Here is a 20,199-nt window from a genome sequence, read left to right as displayed (position 1 = left end):
TCGTGAACAGTTCATGATCTCAAACATATTTTATATATCGAGTATCAACCCTAACCCCTCCATGATAATTCCTGACCTTCTTCACTCAATACGTACAAAAAATAAGAGGTACACACAAGACACAGCATACCGGGGGAAAGAAGTTCGATATCGACCGCAAATTACGAGGCAAAATACGGTCATTTCAAAGCAAAGACGGCGGAGCTCAATCATTATGAGTAGCGTCTTGGACGCAGACTCACCGCTTCATGGCGAGAATAGGGTCTTGTCTAAAGACGCCATACTAATAAAGCATCCTCCAGATATTCCTCACATCTCGGAAAATTTTGTTCCATTATCAATTGTTGTGTCAAGATTAGTTGAGAATATTTACTCGGGACTAGTTACACTATTGGAAACATTACCTTCAAGCAATGATACAAGTAGGAAACGGAAATTCTTGGGATTCTTGATTCATGCCAGGCAACAGTTTATAAAGTTATTAGTACTCACTCAATGGTCAAGAAATGCAAAAGATATTTCAAAAGTTATTGATGTCGTTGCCTGGCTTACTGGACAAAAGAATTGCTTTTCAAATGTTGTATGGGCATTGAAATCGGTTAAACAAGACCTCGGCGCTGCGAGGTATACTTAAGATTGATGGCTTCAATTGATCTTTACTTAAACATTTTAGACTACGCAATCCAGATCTTGCTACTGCTTTAGAAGTATTCGTACTTGGAGCTCCTCGACTATCCTTAGTATGGTGAACTTGTTCAGACTAATCAGATCAATCTAACTTTTAGTTCAATTACGTACCTCCGAAACCTCTTTCTCCGCAGCAAATTCTCGACACATTGCATGACCTTAACGTGCTTCTTTCAATACGCCTAGTACTTGCAGAGAATATCCCTCCAGCATTCCGCAACTACAAAATTGCAAATGGCAGAGCAACATTTCATGTCAAAGGCGACTACGAGGTCGAATTAGGAATCGCAGATTCTGCACGCGACTCTCGATTTTTCTTGATCGATTTCAGGTTTGTGTTTAAACCGGAATCAACTGTCACTCCTGCAATCAGAGCAACACTTGAACGAATAGGAAATGAAGTTCTTATTTCAAAAGGTTTAGTTGGCTTATACGATTATCTTCGTAAGTGCTTTTTCTTGCAACGTGGACCATATATTGACTAAAACAGACAATTTCACCTTATCATACAAATTGCTGATAATGCAGCAACAATTAGTCGCCCTGGCAAAAGGTATTTGGACAGGCACATTGTCGGTATCTTATTTCCCAGAACGACAAGTCATTTCACTACAGTACTGGGTTGAGCAGCGAGCTCGGAGATCGATAGCGGAAATAGGGATACTACAGTCAAAATACATTGGCGTCAAATGGATACCCAAAGACTTCCCGCCAGAAACGTTTGCATTAAATCAAGACGAAATCTCGGCGCACAAGTTCTTGTCACAGATCATCACTCTTCACATCCAGCAATTATTTTCTCAAATCTACAGTCTTTTCAAATCACTCCAAATTTACAAAGCTTCACCAGACCTCATCACACCGTTGTCAGACATAAAGCTCCGGATCGCGTTGACGCCGACCAAGACGACGACAATGACGGTTGAGCATCTGACCGGCAGATTGACTCTGGCCGGCAAGTCCGATTTGCTTTCTTCTGCAGAGAAAGCAATGAACTCACAAACTGATATGATCGGAATCGTGCACCAGCTCGTGAACTTGCGACACCTGTCGGTCAGACAGGAAGTCGAGCAGCTGGTCAGAGATGCAGGATGGGAAGTCATCCAGATCTTAAACATCCGCGCTGACGATTCTCGCAATAACTACGGTTTGGGAGTCCGACAGTTAAGCACAATCAGACAAGCGAACTGGACACCTGGATGGTTCGTTGTCGTCACAATCACAGACAGCGCGGCCAGTTTATGGTTTAGCCAGCTGCGACCGGTTGACGGCGGGTGGACTATTTCATGGAACGAAGCAATCAACACGGATGCGATCGACTTGCTTTGCTCGCCTGAGCGGCTGAAAAACCTGGCGGTCTTGACGTCGGCCCGGATCACATTCCATTTAATAGCCGACGGACTCACGCACCGCTCCATCAAGTTTGAGTTCATTCAGCCGCCGGTGGCAGGTCCGTCGCTGGACTTGCCAGCGCTGCAATTTGACCCAGACACAATCACCAAAACCGCATGGGCAAAGTCGGCGTTTAAGGTCGAGTACGTTCCAGCGTCTCAGAGCGAGTTCGACGAGCAGGACGTGGTCATTGTGACTGGCGCAATGGAAGACTCTGCGGTTTTGAACTCGATCTCAGAGGCACGTGGCGACGTCGTGCTTGATGTCCAAAACGGCAGGTTTACGCTGAAGTTGTTCGTTACGTCCAAAAATGACGTTCTCGAAAGCGTGCTGGAGTGGATTTACAGGATTGAAAGAGCGGTCATTTTTATACAAACGGTGCAGTCATTCGAGCTGGAACTAGTCGAGGTCACTTTGACCAAGATGGTGTTTCTGTACGCATCTGAGTTGAAGATGGCAATATCACTTGCCAGCGACGTTGATTTGAAAATCTCACTTGCAAGATCAAACCCGCATCACCAAATCAAGTTTTTCTTGCAAGACGTGCTCGACACCGACGGCCTGCAGACGCTCATCACTCTCCTGGCTGCGACTTTGCCGGTCTTGACCGTCCGCCGCGCGATTGACAATGGCACAGTGTACATGCTTGTTCGCAGCGTCAAGCATTACCGCATCTTATACGAGCAGCAGCGGTACGCGATCGACGTCATGTTGAAAGACAGGGGCGGCAAGATCATGGTGTACATTACCGACAGCAGCGCCGACGTGGCCGGGTACGTAAAGGCGGAGGCGTGTGCTGCAATCTGGAACACAAACGAAAAGGGTATGGTTGGGATGGGCGTCGGCGTGGCCTGCGAGGTCGACGTAGTTGAAGAGCTGCTGATGCGGGTCCATCGTGCAATCTGTCCGAAGTGAAACGCCATGAATCAAAAAAAAATAGTTTGTATACTAAACTTGTACGATTTATCACGATCATTTTGAAGTCTTACTACAGTGGAAATCATTCTGTATTAATGTAATATATATAGAGCAACCAATCTCGTAGGTTTGAAGTTTGGTACAGGGGTAGTTTAAGTTTAAATATGCAGGGACCATGCTCACGCACAGATCACCTGCAGATGACCTTCATCAGGCTCGTACAGTCAAAACCGTCTCCTTTTCCCAAATCGACGACCCTGACACCGTCCAATGTCAGCACTCCGACGCCAAGTGCGACAAGCTTAAGTTCAGTTTCGTGGTTCGCGCCCGGGTTTAGCGGGCCGATTCTGATATCGCTCACGAGCGAGATCAGTTCGTCTGACTCAATCATGCCGGCCTGGTGCGCGGTGTACAGTGTTTTGTCGTCCATAATGACGTTCGGACTGGCGTCAGGTACAGGGGTGCCAATCATGCTCTGCCGTGACTTCTGCGGTTGGAGCTGCGGACTCCGTGAGAAAGTTTTGACGGCTGTCATTTTCCACTTCTTGGGCTGCACAATAAGCGAGATGCGTTTCGGCGTGCGCGACCGGTTCGCGATGAACACCTTCCACGAGAACACCTGGCCGGCCAGAACTTCCGTGGGGCCGGAAAATGTCAAGCTCAAGCCCTCGTGCACAATCTCGCGAAACGCGGACGGCGGTGCGGGTAACGACACCTGTGACGGCCTTGGCCCCGGAGTCGGTGATTCGGCGGCCAGACTCAAGTTCCCGCTCGGCGAGCGTAACTGCTGTTGCTGCATTGATAGCCAGGCGGACGATGACCTGCCAGAGACAGCGCGCAGGACGGTCGGCTGGACGACCTGCAGTGATGACGACGGCGACGGTGTGGATAAGCTCATTAACGGGTCCTGGACCTGCAGCAGCGATGTTTGCAGTGTCGACGCGCCACCGATAGTGCCGCCATTTGCGAGAAAGTCGATTGCAGTGTTCCAAGACGTCGTGATTTCAGGCCCATATGTGCCGGCGTCGTCGCGCCGTAGGATCGGCATGCATTCGACCGTGACCGTAATTGAGCGAGTCAGATTCATCGGGGTCATTGTCTCGCTGCTGGTACCGGTCAAACTGATCCCGATCGCCGACGCGGCGGAATTGCGGTTTGTGCCTGCCGTGCTTTCGGCAGATAGTGGGTACAGTTCAAAAATCTCCGACACGCCGTCAAGTGGACGGAGCGAGACGGGGTATTGTACTCCCGGTACGTGTTCGGTTTTGCCGCCGGTCACAACTAGCTGGACGTTTCGGAGCACGACCTCGGTGCGTGAGAACGGGGCGACGTCGACGTCGAGATTGGTCAGTATTACATAGTCGTCTTCTGATAGCGTCGACGTGCTTGGTAGTCTGGTAGAGCGTAGATGAATTGTTATGCTAGGGAAAACTGGAATATAGACTTTGTAGTTAAGTTTCTGTAAACGGATGACGTCTGGAATCAGACTGATCCCGGCTGGAGATCCCTGAGTCATGCTCGGAATGGGAGGTAATACTGTAGGTGCAGGTAATATAGGCGGATGTGACTGAAAAACAGTATCTTGCTCCAGTCCTTGGAGTACATTGAGTGGTTGTAGAGGTGCTAATGGTGTGAGGTACTCTACCTGCGGGTCTTCGTTGTTTGGTGCCGAGTTGGTGACCGAATTGTTCGCGTCTTGCAAAATGGCTCTTGCAGAAATTGATATTCGAGGAGACGACAGCCGCGGTCTGACGCGCTGAATCGGAATCTTCAAGTACCACAGCGCAGTCCACACCGTATCTGCTCCGGTTGGTTCATGTTTGTAAACCAAAGCCGCGTTATCGAGCACGATGGAAAAGATCAGGTACGACTTTTCTTGGAAATCTGCTATGCCACGTTGTTGCTGACCAGGAAAGCCTAAAGAAGAGTATCGTGAATTCGTGATGCTGACTGCTGCTGCGTCGACAGAGATGACCAGGCGTTGAAGATACGTGTTGAATGCAATGGACGACAGCTCGGCATCTGTGATTTTCAACTGTATGTACACCGGCAAGTTCTCATCTGCTAATCAGTACAACCATTATAGTATTAACTGTCTAGTCTCTACCATAAAACACGAGTTTCCGGTTTGGCAACGCCGCGAACTCAGCGTGAGTAGCCGCATCGCCAGGTTCGCTGGGACTGTGAGGATGCTGCTGGACATAACTCGCGACCTCGGGAATCAGCACAGTCAATGCGCCTGTGGAAAGAATGTCAAGACTTGTTCGCACTTGCGCACTTGCGCTTGCACTCGCCATAGTCGCGGCGGTTCGAGGCGTGTTAAGTTTGTACACTCGTCCTAGAAACGTTCGAGGCGAGACAAGGCAAAAACGATTTTGAGCCGCACGGCTGCTCGTGCTGATCGACGACTCGCGCGACCTGGTGAGCATTCGTGTAACCCCCCACATTATTCTATTTATACTATTATTTATTGTATAGAGAAGAAACAATGGTTAAGCCAGTGTCATGGTTAAAAGGCAAGAGCTCGTTGCCGGCTACAAAGTCATCAAAATCACTCAATTCTCTGGATGAGACGAATTCACGTACGTAATTACTCTTGCATATTGATTCCATGACAATTACGCTTTCATGTGATGAGACGTAAAGACAGTCGGTACAGTTATGAACAGAACTGAATAGTATGTGTTAGTGAGAAAAGCATTGGAGGTAATGGACATGATCATGGCCGATGATCTCGTCAATGCCAACGCGATCTTGACAGAGTCAGGCTCTGAATCGTCGTTTCTTGCTGTATGTCTTGTTTTTTACAATGTGATTTGGCAATGTATAACAGTAAGTAGCTTGGATCAGGGGTCATGAGTTTTATTGAAGCAACTCTCGGTTTCGAGGCCGATATCATCAAAGACGGTAAGCCCGGCATTTGGTTCCGTATGTGCAGATGCTGACATTCCACAAGCGACAGACAAGCTGCGCAAGGCGGAACAGTCAGCTACAAAAGACAGGATGCGGGCACAGAAAGCGCACTACAACTCGTCGTCGTTCATGCCAGGGACAGAGTATTACTTGGTGTCTGCTGAAGCGCATTTGATGGGTGCGGTTGTTTTGTTCTTGAGTGAGAGCGCGATTGCCAGTGTCAAGAGCTTGTAAGTTTAGTATTACGACAAGGAACACGGACTGACGTCGTTTGATAGTTACAAGTTGCGCAGGGCATATCAGATTTTAGCTGAGATTTACAATTCGAACTTGGGCGAAGGTGCCGAACTGCAAAAGTTGCCAACAATCACGACTGAAGAGAGCGACGAGAAACACGAGGACAAAGACAACGACGAAGATGACGACGACGAAGAGCTGGAAAACTCAATGGAGGCGCTCGACTTGAAGTTGTCAAAAGACCAAGAGTTTGAGAAACAGGATGGCGATGTGTCGGCCATGAAACAGCTGCCTCCACCAGAACCTGTACAGAAGTTCAAACCGTTCGGATATGCCACAGGATCCGCCTATTCGCATAATTCGGTCGACGAGTATATCCAGTCTGGCGTGAATTTGTGCTTCGGTATCCTGCAGCTCGTCATCTCGATGATTCCACCTGCGCTCGGCCGGATCTTGTCAATCATTGGGTTCAGAGGAGACAGGGATACCAGTATACAGATGTTGTGGGAAGCCACAAGTTCAGACAACATTCATGGTGCACTGGCATTGCTCACGTTGCTCATGTACTATACCGGGCCTACGCAAGTTTGCGACATCGAAGTCGAAGGAGCCGGGATGTTTCCTCGTGAGCGGTTAATGGCTGCACTTGTGCACACCAGGGGCCGGTATCCTAAGAGCGCGCTTTGGTTGCTGCAAGAAGCACGGTTGCAGGGTATGTCGGGTGAGCTCGAGAAGTCCCTGACGACGCTCAACACGCCGATGAAGATCCAGATGCGCCAGGTTGAGGCACTGGTAGAGTTTGAACGCGCGATGTGTTATCTAGACATGCACCAGTTTGAATCCGCGGCCAAATCATTCTTGCATCTCATGACGCTCAACACGTGGTCTCACGCACTGTACCACTACGTTGCTGGATGCTGTTACGTCGAACTGTACCGAGCCGAGATCCGGTCGCCAGACGGGAACGCTGCCAAGACGGCGGCGTATAAAGCCCGAGCAGACAAACACTTGCAGATGGCGCCGACGTTGATTGGCAAACGACGGATTATTGGCAAAGCTATGCCGCTAGAACTGTATCTCCAGCGGAAAGTCCTCAAGTGGAAGGCCGCGATGCCGGTAAAGGAGTCTGGTAAAGACAAGACTGCGCCAAGCATTGTTGACTACGTTGGCACTAGTCCTGTGAATGAGATTATATATTTCTGGAATGGGTATAAACGTATGCCAAAAGAGGCGCTACACAAGTCGCTGGTCGAGCTGAATTATTATTATACTGGCAAGCCAGGCACCGTTAGTCCGTCAACACTACCGAGCAGGACGTCAGAGCACTTTGTACAGAGCGCGGCCAGGCTGCCAATGCTGACCGACCCAGCAGACTATGGAGTCAAGTTCATGCTAGAGAGCATTGTGCTGCGTAATCTCGGGCACGTTCAAGAAGGGCTCAATATCTTACAGGCCGAGGTGATGCATATTGACCGCAACATGGTAAAAGGCAAGGAAGAGTGGGTCCCGCCGTCTGCAATCTACGAACGGGCTGTATTTGAATGGTTTTTGAAAGGAAATGACGGTAAAGCGGACACGATTGAGTGGCTTGAGAAGGCAGCCCATTATCCGCATGATTACGAGCTCAGCACCCGGATCGGTGTGCGGATTCAGACTGGACTGGAGCAGTTAAAGTCGTCATGAATTGTACATACTAAGAGTAAGATATCGTAGATACTGTACAGTATTATCACATATGCAAGATTATGCGGCCGTAGCATTCGCATCTGGCGGAGGTGTCGAGGAGGCAGAAGATGCCTCGGCTGCCTCGGCTGACTCGGCCGCCGTCCGCTGCCAATCTGGTATTCCTGCTCTTACGGGTGGTCGCAGTGATGAAGTAGGAGTGAACGGGACTCGTGTTGAAACTGGTTTTGGTTCAGCTTGAGCTGGAGGACCTGGCTCGGACTTGATTCTGTTTGACAGGATTTGCTTGAGAGACTTGATCTCGGTCTGGATGTCGAGCAAGTCGTGTTTATGGCCATCTGTAGCGCGGCCAAGAAACTTTGGCAGCTCTGTTCTGACGGTCTCAATCTCAGACTGCAGCTGTCGCATCTCGCGTTCTCTTTCATCCAGTTGTTTCTTTGCATCGTCAATCACTTTATGAAGTTCCTCGACCGCGCTGTCTACTGCCTCGACACGTTTCTGCTCGGCTTCAGATAATGCCAGTGTTTCTGCCTGAATCTGTTGCAGAAGCTGCTCGGCACGGTCAAACTCGGCTGCGATGGCTTGCTTGTCTGCTTCTAGAGCGGGTGGGGTCGGTGGGAGGACTAATGGAAGTATGTATCTCTATAGATGTTAGTGTACGTCGTGAAGAAGATGAGACATAATACTTTTGCAAGAATGTAAACGCCATATGTGACTCCAGACGAAGCGGTTGCCATGACAAATAGATCTTTCCAAGTTTGACCTTGTTGTTGTTGTCTTTGAGGGGGGTAATAAGCTGGTCTTGGTGGTATATACCCTGTAGTCTGTATATTCTGTGGTTGCGCATTCTGCACATTCTGCGTACTCTGTCCTATCTGAACCTGAGGAGACTTGACTCGACGAAGCGACTCGAATATTTCCTGTTCATTTAACCCTTTTGACTCGAGAAACTGGATACGTTGAGTAAGTGGAGATTCAGCTGCCTTTGGATCAAGTAAGAATGTGACTGCTGAAGAAATGAAATCTTCACGAAGAGCCATTTTGAGTGACGTATTTACTTGAGGGCTAAGAACGTACGTTTAAGATTAATTGAGAGCGGGCGTATTTTATTTATTGATTGGAGTCAAATTGAACTGAGCACATGCGTATGAACCAGTTACTAAACCAGCTTATTAACTGGTTCATACTTTAACTAAGCCCTCCACGCAGCCGTCGAAACCGTTTCCCGCATTCGGACCCTCCACCAGTTTTCACCCGCTTTTTTTTCTCTTTTTTCCACTGAAAAGGAATGACTTCGCCTTCATTTTTCTCTTCTTCTTATACTCCAACTACAACCGCTACTTTAATGCCGGCAGCGCGGAAATTGGTCCCAGCAGGTTTACCGCCTGCGCTCGATAAGTTTCATCGTACACTAGTTACGCATCATCTATTTTATGCTCCATTGTTCAATTGGCTCATTATTGCTCTGTTCTTAATCTTCATTGTTAGACTTATCTTTATATTTACTGATGCTGTCGACATGAACCCCTTGGTAGTCATGTCAGTCTCAAATATCTTGCTGTACGGTCTATCAGATACAGTTGCTCAGACTGTTACTACAATCATGGATAACTACGCAATTTCAAAGAGGTCAACAAGTCTCGGCCTGTATAATACAGAGAAACCTCCGGCAGATGGAACCCCGTTTGCTCGGTCTTCTTCTCATACCTTTATTGCCACTGCTGCTTCACATTTCCCAGTCGCAAACTTCAAATTTGATAGGGTCATTCGCTTTTCTACTTGGGGTAGGCTGTTCTGTCACTGTTTGAATGATATAGCTAACAGTCAGGTTTTTTGCTGTCAATCTTCTTGTTTAAATGGCTTGAGTTGTTACAAGTTTGGATCCCAGTTACTGAAATTGATGTCGTCATTCCTGTCCTTTTCAGAGTCTTGGCTGATCAGTTACTGTTCACTCCTGTCGGTAAGATATATTGCTCTATCCAGGTAATATACGTGCTTAAATTTCTAGCTCTCGCAGGTTTCTTCGCGTTTATGTCCTTTGTCGAAGGCGGCGGCAGCAAGGCCGTCATGCACAAGCTATCCAACCTTTTCATCCCGACAATCAAATCTAACTACGTTATCTGGCCTGCCGCCCAAATCATCAATTTCAGGTTGGTCCCGCTTTATTTACAGATTCCATTTATCTCTACAGTAGGCTTGGTATGGAATACGTACCTGTCAATGTCCAACTCGGCCTCGTCCGAGTCGTCGTCATCGTTGTCGCCGTCGTGATACATACCAGCGTAAAGTTCATTGCATCGTCAACAATTCGGGTCAGGCTGGGTCAGGAGTCAAATAAATTGGAAAGGAAACAAATATTCACATACACAATAAAATCTACATTGTCATTTATAGGCTTGTTTTGCGGAGTCTGTTACATCGTTGACGACCGCGCTCAACATTTTCCTGCGTCTAATCTATTCAATTATTGTTTACATTACAAAATAACATTTCGTGATTAACTTAAATGCTTCAGAACGTACACCGAATCCCCACTCTTTAACTCTAAATCCTGAGCCGGATTGATGGCAGGATACCACAATTTCGGCCCCATTGCAACCGCTCTACTCCGCCGTAATCCAAGCGGGATTCCTAGTCCTGCGTCTGAACCGCCTTTCAATACGATCGACACTAGTGCACCGTACGGCTGGCCGTACATCTCCGCCGGGACCTGAACCAGCGACACATGCGACGCCCCGTCACCTGTGAACAAGAATGCGCTACAGATCTGGAGCATGAACGGGTTGTAAAAACACTGCGACGTCAACGCGTCCGCCAGGGCAGGACACACGACACTGCCACCCATGAAACTCGGACGAAGATACTGCTTCACATGGTCATCGTCACTGTCAATCGTGCGGGTCTGGCCAATGAGCTTGATGGTGTCTTGGTGTAGACATTCAATCACAATCATCCTGTCCCGTTGGTTCATGGCTTCAAAATTCAACCCGGTTTGCAACGCTCGTGCGTCGGCGGTCTGCGTGGTCACGTACGTCTTCTCGCTCTGCTTGGCGTCGCTCAGAATCAAACACCGAGCGGCGTTAACCACGCCGGCTCGTTCAAGATCATCACGGTCAGTGGGACTGCCGGCGACGTAGTACACGTTCTTAAACTTATCTGCCTTGATGATTCTCGCCCCATCCCTATTCGTCACCGGCGGTTTCTTGGTGATAATGACAATTGTTCGGTTTTTTATTGAGCTATCGGGAGAGTTCCGGATTGAGGAAATCAACGTTCTGAACTGCCTCGTGGTCGCGTCCGTGCAGTCGCAAATCAAAAAATGATCTTCAAATTCGAGGTCAACTCCGTCTTTCCCTGCTGCATGCGACAACGACGGTGCCGGAGACTGCGACCGTACAAGGGGGACCGGAATCACCAGCGGTTGCAGCGTCATGCCGTCGTCGTCGCCACCACTCGTGATTTCCAAGTTTTGTCTGCCGCGGCCCTCAAACTCTTGAGGCTCGGCAATGTCGTCGAGCTCGATCCCGCGGCTCGAGAATGACGTTGTCCTACTTTTCTGATCTGTGTCTGCAGACAGGTCTGCCGGTGTGAAGACGCTGGATCCTACGTTGAAATCTGAATAATACTGTCGTCCTGCGACCTGCGATGCGTCAAACGTCGAGATCCTGTCTGCATCGTAGACCTGTGTCTATTAGTTCGATCCGCAAAACCTTCCGTTACACGTACATCAGAGGCAGTAACGACACAGATCTCGTTCGCATGCATCACATGAGCCGGATCAACCGAGATTTTCACCGTGCTCCGTCTGATTTTCACGTCAGAGTCTGTTCCGTAACCTATGATAAGTACACCAATGTGTCGGTACACAATCTCGACAACCTCAATGAACCGCATTCCTGCAAACGACGCGTGCAAATTTGACGTGTAGAACTCCTGCGAGAGTGAGTTTAAATACGTCTGCATCCACTGCATGTCGCGCTTCTTAGCCGTTGCTGTCAGATCGGCGATGGTAGAATCGGAAACAGAAGTCGAAAGTATAATCAGCATGCTAGCCAAACCGGGCACCAGGATAGACTGCGAAATCAGACCATCAATCAGGTCTTGCTTGCAAATCACAAATTCAGCTAAATAGTCAAAGTTCTGAACGCTCTCACGGAGATGAACTTCCACTGCAAAAGTTAGCTCAGCCGGGGTACGCGATGTTGTACATACCAAAGATTTTGATGTCACTGTTAAACTTGCGGAGACTGAGAGCGCGCATCATCTGTTTTGCGTCTGCTTCTGTCAAGTCTTCGCCGCTGTTTCGCGACGCAAGAAGGAACGCGGCCTTAGCATGCCCGCATTGTATATTGTTCAGCGAAGTAAACGACGTCACCGTGCCGGTGATGTATGACACTCTGCTCGCCAGTGACGGGTCGCCTAGAACCTGTTTGAGTACTTGGCCGGGCTCAACCGGACGTAAAACTGTCGCGCGTAAGTTAATGGATTGCATGACCCCATGGTCGACACTTCTCGTTAGCTTGGTTACACAAATCATAACAAACTTACTGGAGAAATTCGTGCAAAAAGCCGGCAATGTGCTCTTCGCTGACTTCAGACTCGCCTGAAATAACAACGTATGTTTCTTCAGTGTCTGTCGGTTCAGGCAGTTTATAGTCATAATGGTTCTGCGAGTTGATAAGAGAGATCAAATGCGTTAGTTTCTTCGGCAGCCACAAAAATCCTATACATTAGATTATTCGACAAAGTGGGAGTGCGTACCGGCAGCAATGACAAATAAGTTGACGACCCGCGTAAACCTCGTGTCCGGCACGTCAGTCGAGCGCATGCCCGTGACCGTGCCAACTGTAGTCAGAAAGAAAGAATCAAAAAAAGTGGTGGACGGCGGGTTTTGATTCTGGTATGTGGCAAGTTTATATGCCACAATGTGCTGTAATCGTCAGTCTTATCCTCCTTAGTGTATGCACACACTCACAAGTACTGCCGAAATAGTTAAAATCGCGCACAAAACTGTGCTGCCGACCATGGATGCTTGTCGGGAGATTGGCGATAGCTGGACATACACCATTTTAACGGGCTAGCGATATTAGTAAGGCACCTCACAAGGCAATGCGAACTACATACACGTAAAGTTTCTTGTATTGCGAAATTGACGCGTATAAACCGAGCAGGATAAAAAAAAATCATCCCGCCGGCAGACATGTACGTGAGATCAATGTCTGGACCGATCGTTGTGTCGTCAATTATCCATGCAATCAGAACAGACACCGTTGACAGCCATGTAGCCAGACTGAACGGTTTAAAGAGGAATGCAAGTGGTCTATGATACAGATAATACCGTGGAAAATACATAATTCTGCCTTGTTAGAAATAAAGTAGATACAGACAACAGAAACGCACAGTAGAACTAAGGCAAGCAGTCTTTCAATAACTTTACTCCACAGAGGTAAAGCCTGGTAACGATCATTTACCCTGGCATACTTTGTATTCCAAATATACAGCACACAAAACGCAATTGATAATCCTGCATCGATAAGTTCGTATATTCTCCCAACCGGCGTCGCTTCAAATATAAACAGCGCCCGATCATGCAAACTCGGTTGCTCTCGTCTGCGGTCAAGATCAAGTTGATACTGTAACAGCGCAGAACTCTGCGGTTTAGCCATTGCCGCATACTGTGTCCCTTGTCGTTGCCCCCGCAGCTGTTGCTGTGAGTCTACGGCCATGTACGGTTGTTCTGCACCATATGCAGACGTACTCAAACTTGGGGTTGTAAACTGCTGAAACGTTTTAGGCAGGAAACGTTGTTTCCATGGCCGTAAAATTGAACTGGACTGTTCTCTTACAGTCTGTCTACGATTTGCCATATTTCTAGACGGTTTTTTAGATCACTGACGATCAGAACGAGCACATTTGACTGAGCGCGAGACATTCCACAGGGCATTGTTTCAGCCGCACAGTACGCAAAGGCTTATCCTGTAATAAGGTTTATAAATAAAGTTATTAGCATAAACTTTATTTCAGCCACCGATGACTTTTGAGTGAGTTTCCGAACATTTTTTTGGATTTGTCCCAACAATTTCGGGGGCTTTAAAAGCACCACAATTCACTTCGGCTTGACGATTTTGCAGTCAAGTTTAAGTCAAAATGAACGTACTGGTTTACGCTGGTGAGTTGGTTTTATTTAACTATGTAGATTGAATGCTGACAAATCGAAACAGGTCCCGGTACGTCGGTCGAATCCGTAGCTCAATGCACCGCAACTCTTCGGTCACTACTCTCGCCTCACTACGCGGTCCTGACAATTGATGCGCCAACGTTGATTAACGAGCCGTGGCCGCCGACGACGTCTTTGCTTGCGATCCCAGGCGGCGCGGACTTGCCTTACTGTCATGCGTTGAATGGCGAGGGAAACGCAAAAATCGTGTCGTTTGTCAGACGGGGCGGCGCGTTTTTGGGGTTTTGTGCGGGCGGATACTATGGATCGTCAAGATGCGAATTTGAAGAAAACAACCCGGACTACGCTGTCGTTGGGCCCCGAGAATTGTCATTTTATCCGGGAACTGATCGGGGCACCGCGTTTGCCGGATTTGTGTACAACTCTGAATCAGGTGCGCGCGCGGTCAAATTGACAGTTAACAAAGCAGAACTACCTGAATACGAAGAGTCCGAAAACGCTAAGACAGACTACGATTTCAGATCGTACTATAACGGCGGCGGCGTGTTTGTAGACGCAGACACGTTCAAGAGCCGAAACGTGACAGTTTTAGCTAGGTATAGTGAACAGGTCAAAGTTGATGGTGGAGACGCGGCGGTTGTACTTGTCAAGGTTGGTGCCGGAGCCGCGATTTTGACGGGTCCGCATCCCGAATTTTCTCCCAAACGTCTTCGCCAGACTGATCCCAACCTTCCTGTGTTCTACAAAGACATCATTCGCCAGCTGACAGCTGACAGCCAACAGAGGATTTCATTTTTGAAATCGATACTGACTAAGCTTGGACTAAAGGTTAACATGTCTGTGACCGAGGACACAACGCCGCAGCTTACAAGTTTGCATTTAACGTCAGCGTACCCGGAAGACATGAAGGCCATGTGGGACAAGATTGAGAGCGACGAAGGAATGCTAGAAAAGGATTTTTTAGGTCCATTGAACAGACGGTTGAAAATTGTTGGAGAGAACGATACCTTCATTTACACTGAAGCCTCTGACTCTGTGTTTGACATGGCCAGTATGGCCGCACAGCTTCCGTCTGTGGCGCCGATCGTCGATGGCGCGCCCGATTACAATAAAGTTCCAAAACAAGTCATCATCTACCGCGGCGACAAGAAAGTCCCAGACGTTCGAGAGACACCGTACTTTGACCACTCGTTATACTATCAAGAACTCCTACCGCCTAATTCGCCGAGACAAACGTTTGGTGCCGTGTTGCAGTACGCTGAAGTCGTCACGTCGACTTCGACTATGCTTGATAAGAACCTGTCACTTCTGCGCCTTTTGCCCACAGGTTTTACAAACCTCTCGACCATCCAGGTTTCTGGTCGTGGCCGGGGAGGCAACGTCTGGGTCTCGCCGGTGGGTATGCTGTCATTTTCGATTGTGATTCGACACCCGCTTGCGATTCAGACTCTTGCGCCACTGGTTTTCGTGCAATACATTGCTTCGCTCGCTATCGTCGAGGCCATCCACCACTACGGTCCTGGCTACGAAGAACTCGAAGTCCGCTTGAAGTGGCCGAACGACATTTACGCACGCAATCCAGATTACACGGCTGCGAAAGCTGCGGGTAAAGAAAATCTACCTGCAGAGTACCTCAAGATTGGCGGCGTACTGGTGAACAGCAACTACGCGAACAACGAGTACTTGCTCGTGGTCGGGTGTGGTGTCAACACCATGAACGAGGCTCCAACCACGTCGCTCAACACGCTACTCGCAATGCTCAACGCCCAGCGACGACAGAAATCCGTGCCTGCGCTGATGCCATTTGCGCTCGAGCCACTGTTTGCACGGGTGATGCGTATGTTTGAGACCATGTACACCGTGTTTAGAAAGCAAGGCTTTGGAGTGTTTGAAGACTTGTATTACTCGCGCTGGTTACATACGGATGCGATTGTCAGACTGGACATGCATGGCGGAGTGCGTGCGCGAATTAAAGGTATTTCGTTGGATTATGGTATGCTTTTGGTCGAGGAGGTTACGTTTGATGGTGAGAGCACGGGAAAGATGTATACATTGCAACCGGACGGGAACTCATTTGACATGTTGAAGGGCTTACTGAAAAAGAAAGAAACTTAGCTTATAAGAACTTTCATTGCTTTGTGAGTTTTATATTTAGTAGTTTGTTATAACTCAAGAGCAGCGATTGACGATATAGCTGCTGTATAGTTCGCCAGTTGGATTTTTGTATAAAGACTGCATTGAATTCCTATGCGAAATTTAAGAACACATGATATATAACAGTTTTGCGATTTAGCTACGAGAGTTTGAATAATGTAGAGTAGATTATGTCGTTGCTTAGTATATCGCGATGCACACCCTGGCACTACTGTTCTTGTCTTCGGACATGGAACTCTTGATATAGAAGCCGCGATATATGCGGCTGGATTTTATCTGATTTGCATCTGATTAGATCTATTTCGGCGTCAGTTTGGCCTTGTAAGACGTAAAGTGAGAAAGAGTTAGCATTTATAAATGACACAATAATAACGGTTTAGCAGAGGGTATTTTCGCTTTGTTGGTTTATTTTGGTTCAGTGATATTCAGCAAGTCCAGTCGGCTTTTTAATGCATCTGAGGCATGAAAAAGCTGACAGTTTATAAGGGTTTGGTACTACCGTGTATAAGAATTGTCCCGACATCTTCAACTCGCAAGAACGTCACCACCAATTAAAGAGCAAAATGAGTGCGAGTAAATTAGAAAAGACTTTAGCTCGAGTCAAGCAAAGGTAAGCGTTTTTACTTAATAAGGACTAAACTGACAGATCAGAATTGCGGATCAGCAGTTCTACGAGGCTCATCAGGCACTCAGGACAGTCGCTGCCAGACATATCAAAGCACAGCAATATGACCATGCAATTGAATTACTGTATCATGGTGCTCAACAGCTGTTACAAGCTGGAGAAGGTGGAAGTGGTGGTGATTTAGCGCGGTACATGGTTGATACTTACAAGACTGCCAAAGTGCCTGTTAATATTGAATCGAGACGTGGGTTTTCTGTTTGGTCTGTATATGCATAGATACTTATGAGAGATTAGTGCAAGTCGTGACACTGTTTGATTTGTTTAAACCAGATGAGCCGAGAAGGAAAGAGTATATTCAAGATGTGGTCCAATGGAGTGGGTCAAACGGAGATGTAAAGTATGGAGACCCAGAGCTATTTCATATCTTTGGATCTGCATTTGCAAATGGTTTGTTTGTTACAATTGGTCATACATTTTGTCTAATTTGAAATAGAAGATTCACCTTATGAAGCTGAGAAGTTCTTGCTGCTGGGGACAAAGGATAGCCCAGTTGTGCTTGCCAACATGCTGTTTGAATGGTTCTCAGAAGATCCTTCTGCTTATACTGTCTCGTTTTACATTTCCCGCGCAGTGTTGGGCTATCTTTCTGTCGGTAACATTCGCGACGCTAAAAAATCGCTAGACGTTTACATTCCCCAAGTCATATCATCTGGCCGTCTCGGTACCAACCATCAGACTGCTACATCTTCTATCGGGGACACAATTACTGTTTTCCCAGAATATCCTTTACTTAACTTCTTACAGTTGCTGATCGCAGTCTGTCAGCGGAAAGACGCAGACTTGTTCAGACGACTACGCTTTCGATACAAGACCGAGCTCAAGGATGCGGCCGCGCTTGACGAAGCGCTTGATCGAATTGGTGAAAGGTTTTGTGGCATTCAAGTCCGGAATCAAGGAAACATTCTGTCCGACTTGATGGGAAGCTTCTTTGCGCCTGCTCAGTCTGGAAATGCGAGTGTACCACAGATTCAGAACTCTGATTTAGACTAGGAATCAAATGTACATATAATTGCAAATGTTCGATAAAAATATATTACAAGAAGTTACTATACGTTGTCTGATGTTGATTCCTGCACTGGCTCATACATCCAAGCATCTTCATCCAGACTTTGTACTATTCGCTTCAAATCACGAGTGACTAGTAATTGTAACTCTATATGCGTATTAGCCTATTTCGAAATAGATTAGAAAGGACGTACTTTGGTCATCCAATTGTTGTTTGATATCTCCATACGCATTTCGTAAATGTCTTCGTATCCGATACTCCATTGCTAAATACGTTAGAACGTATATACGCATCTTCATTCGTTCATTTCACCTTCTCTTTCTTGTAACTCATCACTCAATGCAACTTCAGTCTGTAGTATTGGAATTTTCGGCTCGCCTGATATTGGATCCCTAAGTACTATGTCACTTCTATATTCAAGCATATTCGCTCCTTCAAAAGTCGGCGACGATTCCAGCGCCGGTGACGATGTTCTACTACTGTGTTTACCAGGTAAATGCCTTCCTCGTTGTGGTAATCGTCGACGCATTTTCTGCCCCGCTAAAGATGACTGTGCGACCAAGTTGTCTGGTGTTTGAACCAAGCGATGACTCCTTGCAGGACCATAAAATAACTCCTCAGGCACGCTCGAGGACGACGGAACAGGCCCTCTACCTCGTCCAGTCGGTGTTTCTGTGGTAGGATCCTGGTTGACTGGACTCATTCCACTCTGTTGAGCTACGCCAGGCGAACTAACAAACCCTCGAAGAAGTCGACGACGAACATCGTGTCCTGACATTAATCTGTCCATCGCTTTTATTAGGCCTGAGTGTGCGGAATTGTGTTGTGTGTAGCGTTCACGATGTTGACTATCCCATCCTGCGGCTCAAATGATGAGATGGGAGCAAAACTGCGTCGACCAGAATTGATTGTTTATATATACCCAAATTCAGTAACATATCGTTCATTATGGCTCAGAATCGACCGAATTTTCAGTCAACTCCGTGGGAAAACAAGCTTCCTTCAAACCAGAACTCACGACAGTCAAATCACCCTCCAGCACTCACCCTTCCAATCTCAAGTGCGAGAATTAGAGGCCCTTCAATGCGCCAGCCCCGTGAATTCACTTCATTTTCCTATGATGATGACCGTAACTTGAAGTTTGACGACTCATCCCTATCGTACTTTTATTTGCTGCCTGACGATTTGCATGCTGGCGGTGGAATTGACTTGTCGGCTGGGTATAACACCTTCAAAAAAAGAGACGATTCGGAGGATGAGCATCTAGATGGACTGTTGCTTTCGTTACAACACCACGAAGAGCAAACAGGGCGGAAAACAATGGCAGATATTATAACTTGGAGGGGTGTCATGACTAAGTTACTGTGTCTGCCATATAACAAGAACGATGGGTTTGAGCTCAATGCGACCTGGTTTGATGTGTGTTTTCTGTCTGTTACTGTGAATTGTTCTAATGACACAGGGTCACTTATTTCTTGAAGAGCATTTACAATACAAGTTGGCAATTCAAAGACGTCCCGATCAACGATCTGAGCTCATGTCATACTGGGGTACTGTCGTTGTTTCAAGATAACGTGCAATGCTAATAATGAATAGGCTACAAATTTGAGCACATTGCAACGATACCACACACTTGGAACGAATGCTCACGTTCCGAAATCGAGTCCAGACAGCAGCAACAAGTGAGCAACTACGCACAGTACTGCTCGGTCGTCAAGACCGGAATCGGCAAGATCAAGCTAGTCATTGCTGGTGAAGTAGACTGCGTGGCAGACTACAAGCCCGATCCGAACGACATGACTGACGATCTGAACTTATACGATAATCCATTGGACCATTATGTCGAGCTCAAGACCAACAAAATCATCGCGTCCGATAGAGATGCTACCGCGTTCGAAAACAAACTGTTTAAAGTCTGGGCACAGTCGTTTCTACTCGGAGTTCCGAAAGTCATTGTTGGGTTCAGAACAGACCAGGGGTATTTGCAAACAATGGAAGAGTTTGAGACACAGAAAATACCAGGTATGATCAAGAAAAGCAAACTGTACAACCAGTACAACTCGTGGGACGGCATGGACTCGCTCGCGTTCCTGGCCGCGTGCCTGCAGTGGCTGGTGAACATGGTCCCAAAAGAGAGTAACGTGGTCTGGCGGATACGATACCTGCCGAGGTCGGATTTCTTGCTGTTAATTCGGACGGACGATAAGACTTTCTTACATCCATCGTTTGTAAAGTGGCGGACAGATTTTAAGAGGTAGTCGAAGTGGATTTGCACTTATGTACATAGCTTTTGGTCTATATTCTATTCATGCTTTTATCCAATATACTTTCCATATCTAATAGACT

The 20,199-nt window shown here is 47.3% G+C and overlaps 10 protein-coding genes across 10 annotated transcripts; 6 read left to right on the top strand and 4 right to left on the bottom strand.

The window, feature by feature from the left end:
- The first annotated feature begins 2 nt into the window (after positions 1–2).
- On the top strand, positions 3–3,112 carry V1512DRAFT_258332 (mediator complex subunit MED14-domain-containing protein). Its single transcript, XM_066915422.1, has 4 exons — positions 3–624; positions 674–740; positions 786–1,131; positions 1,178–3,112. The coding sequence occupies exons 1-4, from the start codon at positions 14–16 to the stop codon at positions 2,992–2,994; spliced, it is 2,841 nt and encodes a 946-aa protein (XP_066773699.1). The 5' UTR covers positions 3–13; the 3' UTR covers positions 2,995–3,112.
- Positions 3,060–5,347, bottom strand: V1512DRAFT_220662 (TRAPP trafficking subunit Trs65-domain-containing protein). The gene is made up of 2 exons (XM_066913694.1): positions 5,105–5,347; positions 3,060–5,058 (listed from the first exon to the last, which is right to left on the bottom strand). Exons 1-2 carry the CDS (start codon positions 5,292–5,294, stop codon positions 3,188–3,190), a joined length of 2,061 nt encoding a protein of 686 aa, XP_066773698.1. The 5' UTR covers positions 5,295–5,347; the 3' UTR covers positions 3,060–3,187.
- Positions 5,348–5,417: 70 nt separating this feature from the next.
- On the top strand, positions 5,418–8,322 carry V1512DRAFT_220659 (outer membrane protein Iml2/Tetratricopeptide repeat protein 39). The gene is made up of 5 exons (XM_066913693.1): positions 5,418–5,579; positions 5,687–5,787; positions 5,838–5,904; positions 5,954–6,140; positions 6,189–8,322. Exons 1-5 carry the CDS (start codon positions 5,486–5,488, stop codon positions 7,828–7,830), a joined length of 2,091 nt encoding a protein of 696 aa, XP_066773697.1. The 5' UTR covers positions 5,418–5,485; the 3' UTR covers positions 7,831–8,322.
- Positions 7,808–8,924, bottom strand: V1512DRAFT_258327 (peroxisomal membrane anchor protein conserved region-domain-containing protein). The gene is made up of 2 exons (XM_066915421.1): positions 8,517–8,924; positions 7,808–8,472 (listed from the first exon to the last, which is right to left on the bottom strand). Exons 1-2 carry the CDS (start codon positions 8,868–8,870, stop codon positions 7,891–7,893), a joined length of 936 nt encoding a protein of 311 aa, XP_066773696.1. The 5' UTR covers positions 8,871–8,924; the 3' UTR covers positions 7,808–7,890.
- Positions 8,925–9,175: 251 nt separating this feature from the next.
- V1512DRAFT_202092 (uncharacterized protein) lies at positions 9,176–10,101 on the top strand (the record flags this gene model as incomplete). Its single annotated transcript, XM_066913246.1, has 3 exons — positions 9,176–9,614; positions 9,659–9,790; positions 9,839–10,101. 3 exons carry the CDS (start codon positions 9,176–9,178, stop codon positions 10,099–10,101), a joined length of 834 nt encoding a protein of 277 aa, XP_066773695.1.
- A 169-nt stretch (positions 10,102–10,270) lies between these two features.
- On the bottom strand, positions 10,271–13,735 carry V1512DRAFT_258325 (uncharacterized protein). Its single transcript, XM_066915420.1, has 8 exons — positions 13,231–13,735; positions 12,955–13,186; positions 12,806–12,907; positions 12,592–12,760; positions 12,379–12,553; positions 12,043–12,338; positions 11,557–11,999; positions 10,271–11,512 (listed from the first exon to the last, which is right to left on the bottom strand). Exons 1-8 carry the CDS (start codon positions 13,695–13,697, stop codon positions 10,328–10,330), a joined length of 3,069 nt encoding a protein of 1,022 aa, XP_066773694.1. The 5' UTR covers positions 13,698–13,735; the 3' UTR covers positions 10,271–10,327.
- A 173-nt stretch (positions 13,736–13,908) lies between these two features.
- V1512DRAFT_258323 (biotin-protein ligase) lies at positions 13,909–16,291 on the top strand. Its single transcript, XM_066915419.1, has 2 exons — positions 13,909–13,999; positions 14,052–16,291. The coding sequence occupies exons 1-2, from the start codon at positions 13,978–13,980 to the stop codon at positions 16,121–16,123; spliced, it is 2,094 nt and encodes a 697-aa protein (XP_066773693.1). The 5' UTR covers positions 13,909–13,977; the 3' UTR covers positions 16,124–16,291.
- A 415-nt stretch (positions 16,292–16,706) lies between these two features.
- Positions 16,707–17,952, top strand: V1512DRAFT_220647 (uncharacterized protein). The gene is made up of 4 exons (XM_066913692.1): positions 16,707–16,772; positions 16,814–17,031; positions 17,082–17,234; positions 17,281–17,952. The coding sequence occupies exons 1-4, from the start codon at positions 16,726–16,728 to the stop codon at positions 17,835–17,837; spliced, it is 975 nt and encodes a 324-aa protein (XP_066773692.1). The 5' UTR covers positions 16,707–16,725; the 3' UTR covers positions 17,838–17,952.
- V1512DRAFT_258321 (uncharacterized protein) lies at positions 17,860–18,851 on the bottom strand. Its single transcript, XM_066915418.1, has 3 exons — positions 18,166–18,851; positions 18,047–18,118; positions 17,860–18,000 (listed from the first exon to the last, which is right to left on the bottom strand). Exons 1-3 carry the CDS (start codon positions 18,641–18,643, stop codon positions 17,894–17,896), a joined length of 657 nt encoding a protein of 218 aa, XP_066773691.1. The 5' UTR covers positions 18,644–18,851; the 3' UTR covers positions 17,860–17,893.
- V1512DRAFT_258318 (RAI1 like PD-XK nuclease-domain-containing protein) lies at positions 18,742–20,197 on the top strand. The gene is made up of 3 exons (XM_066915417.1): positions 18,742–19,272; positions 19,316–19,403; positions 19,450–20,197. The coding sequence occupies exons 1-3, from the start codon at positions 18,802–18,804 to the stop codon at positions 20,109–20,111; spliced, it is 1,221 nt and encodes a 406-aa protein (XP_066773690.1). The 5' UTR covers positions 18,742–18,801; the 3' UTR covers positions 20,112–20,197.
- Positions 20,198–20,199: the final 2 nt, after the last annotated feature.

The sequence above is a fragment of the Lipomyces arxii genome (genome assembly GCF_038497795.1).
Source record: "Lipomyces arxii strain Phaff 12-163 unplaced genomic scaffold V1512scaffold_2, whole genome shotgun sequence".
Classification (NCBI taxonomy): domain Eukaryota; kingdom Fungi; phylum Ascomycota; class Lipomycetes; order Lipomycetales; family Lipomycetaceae; genus Lipomyces; species Lipomyces arxii.
Note: the sequence above shows the minus strand (reverse complement) of the source record. Positions and strands in the feature narration are given on the sequence as shown.

Bases quoted from the DNA above. Each gene is read 5' to 3' on its own strand.
- V1512DRAFT_258332 (XM_066915422.1), top strand. From the start codon at position 14: ATGATCTCAAACATATTTTATATATCGAGTATCAACCCTAACCCCTCC. The intron at 625-673 runs GTATACTTAAGA...TAAACATTTTAG, and splicing joins CAAGACCTCGGCGCTGCGAG to ACTACGCAATCCAGATCTTG. The intron at 1,132-1,177 runs GTAAGTGCTTTT...TGACTAAAACAG, and splicing joins TGGCTTATACGATTATCTTC to ACAATTTCACCTTATCATAC.
- V1512DRAFT_258327 (XM_066915421.1), bottom strand. From the start codon at position 8,870: ATGGCTCTTCGTGAAGATTTCATTTCTTCAGCAGTCACATTCTTACTT. The intron at 8,473-8,516 runs GTATTATGTCTC...TAACATCTATAG, and splicing joins GCGTTTACATTCTTGCAAAA to AGATACATACTTCCATTAGT.
- V1512DRAFT_220647 (XM_066913692.1), top strand. From the start codon at position 16,726: ATGAGTGCGAGTAAATTAGAAAAGACTTTAGCTCGAGTCAAGCAAAG. The intron at 16,773-16,813 runs GTAAGCGTTTTT...CTGACAGATCAG, and splicing joins TTAGCTCGAGTCAAGCAAAG to AATTGCGGATCAGCAGTTCT. The intron at 17,032-17,081 runs GTGGGTTTTCTG...ATGAGAGATTAG, and splicing joins TGTTAATATTGAATCGAGAC to TGCAAGTCGTGACACTGTTT.
- V1512DRAFT_258325 (XM_066915420.1), bottom strand. From the start codon at position 13,697: ATGGCAAATCGTAGACAGACTGTAAGAGAACAGTCCAGTTCAATTTTA. The intron at 13,187-13,230 runs GTGCGTTTCTGT...CTAACAAGGCAG, and splicing joins CTGCTTGCCTTAGTTCTACT to AATTATGTATTTTCCACGGT. The intron at 12,339-12,378 runs GTAAGTTTGTTA...GCTAACGAGAAG, and splicing joins TTTTTGCACGAATTTCTCCA to TGTCGACCATGGGGTCATGC.
- V1512DRAFT_258318 (XM_066915417.1), top strand. From the start codon at position 18,802: ATGGCTCAGAATCGACCGAATTTTCAGTCAACTCCGTGGGAAAACAAG. The intron at 19,273-19,315 runs GTGTGTTTTCTG...CTAATGACACAG, and splicing joins TCAATGCGACCTGGTTTGAT to GGTCACTTATTTCTTGAAGA. The intron at 19,404-19,449 runs GTACTGTCGTTG...AATAATGAATAG, and splicing joins TGAGCTCATGTCATACTGGG to GCTACAAATTTGAGCACATT.
- V1512DRAFT_220662 (XM_066913694.1), bottom strand. From the start codon at position 5,294: ATGGCGAGTGCAAGCGCAAGTGCGCAAGTGCGAACAAGTCTTGACATT. The intron at 5,059-5,104 runs GTAGAGACTAGA...ACTGATTAGCAG, and splicing joins CCGGAAACTCGTGTTTTATG to ATGAGAACTTGCCGGTGTAC.
- V1512DRAFT_258323 (XM_066915419.1), top strand. From the start codon at position 13,978: ATGAACGTACTGGTTTACGCTG. The intron at 14,000-14,051 runs GTGAGTTGGTTT...AAATCGAAACAG, and splicing joins GAACGTACTGGTTTACGCTG to GTCCCGGTACGTCGGTCGAA.
- V1512DRAFT_220659 (XM_066913693.1), top strand. From the start codon at position 5,486: ATGGTTAAGCCAGTGTCATGGTTAAAAGGCAAGAGCTCGTTGCCGGCT. The intron at 5,580-5,686 runs GTACGTAATTAC...AGTATGTGTTAG, and splicing joins TCTGGATGAGACGAATTCAC to TGAGAAAAGCATTGGAGGTA. The intron at 5,788-5,837 runs GTATGTCTTGTT...AACAGTAAGTAG, and splicing joins CTGAATCGTCGTTTCTTGCT to CTTGGATCAGGGGTCATGAG.
- V1512DRAFT_258321 (XM_066915418.1), bottom strand. From the start codon at position 18,643: ATGGACAGATTAATGTCAGGACACGATGTTCGTCGTCGACTTCTTCGA. The intron at 18,119-18,165 runs GTGAAATGAACG...TAACGTATTTAG, and splicing joins TGAGTTACAAGAAAGAGAAG to CAATGGAGTATCGGATACGA. The intron at 18,001-18,046 runs GTACGTCCTTTC...ATACGCATATAG, and splicing joins ACAACAATTGGATGACCAAA to AGTTACAATTACTAGTCACT.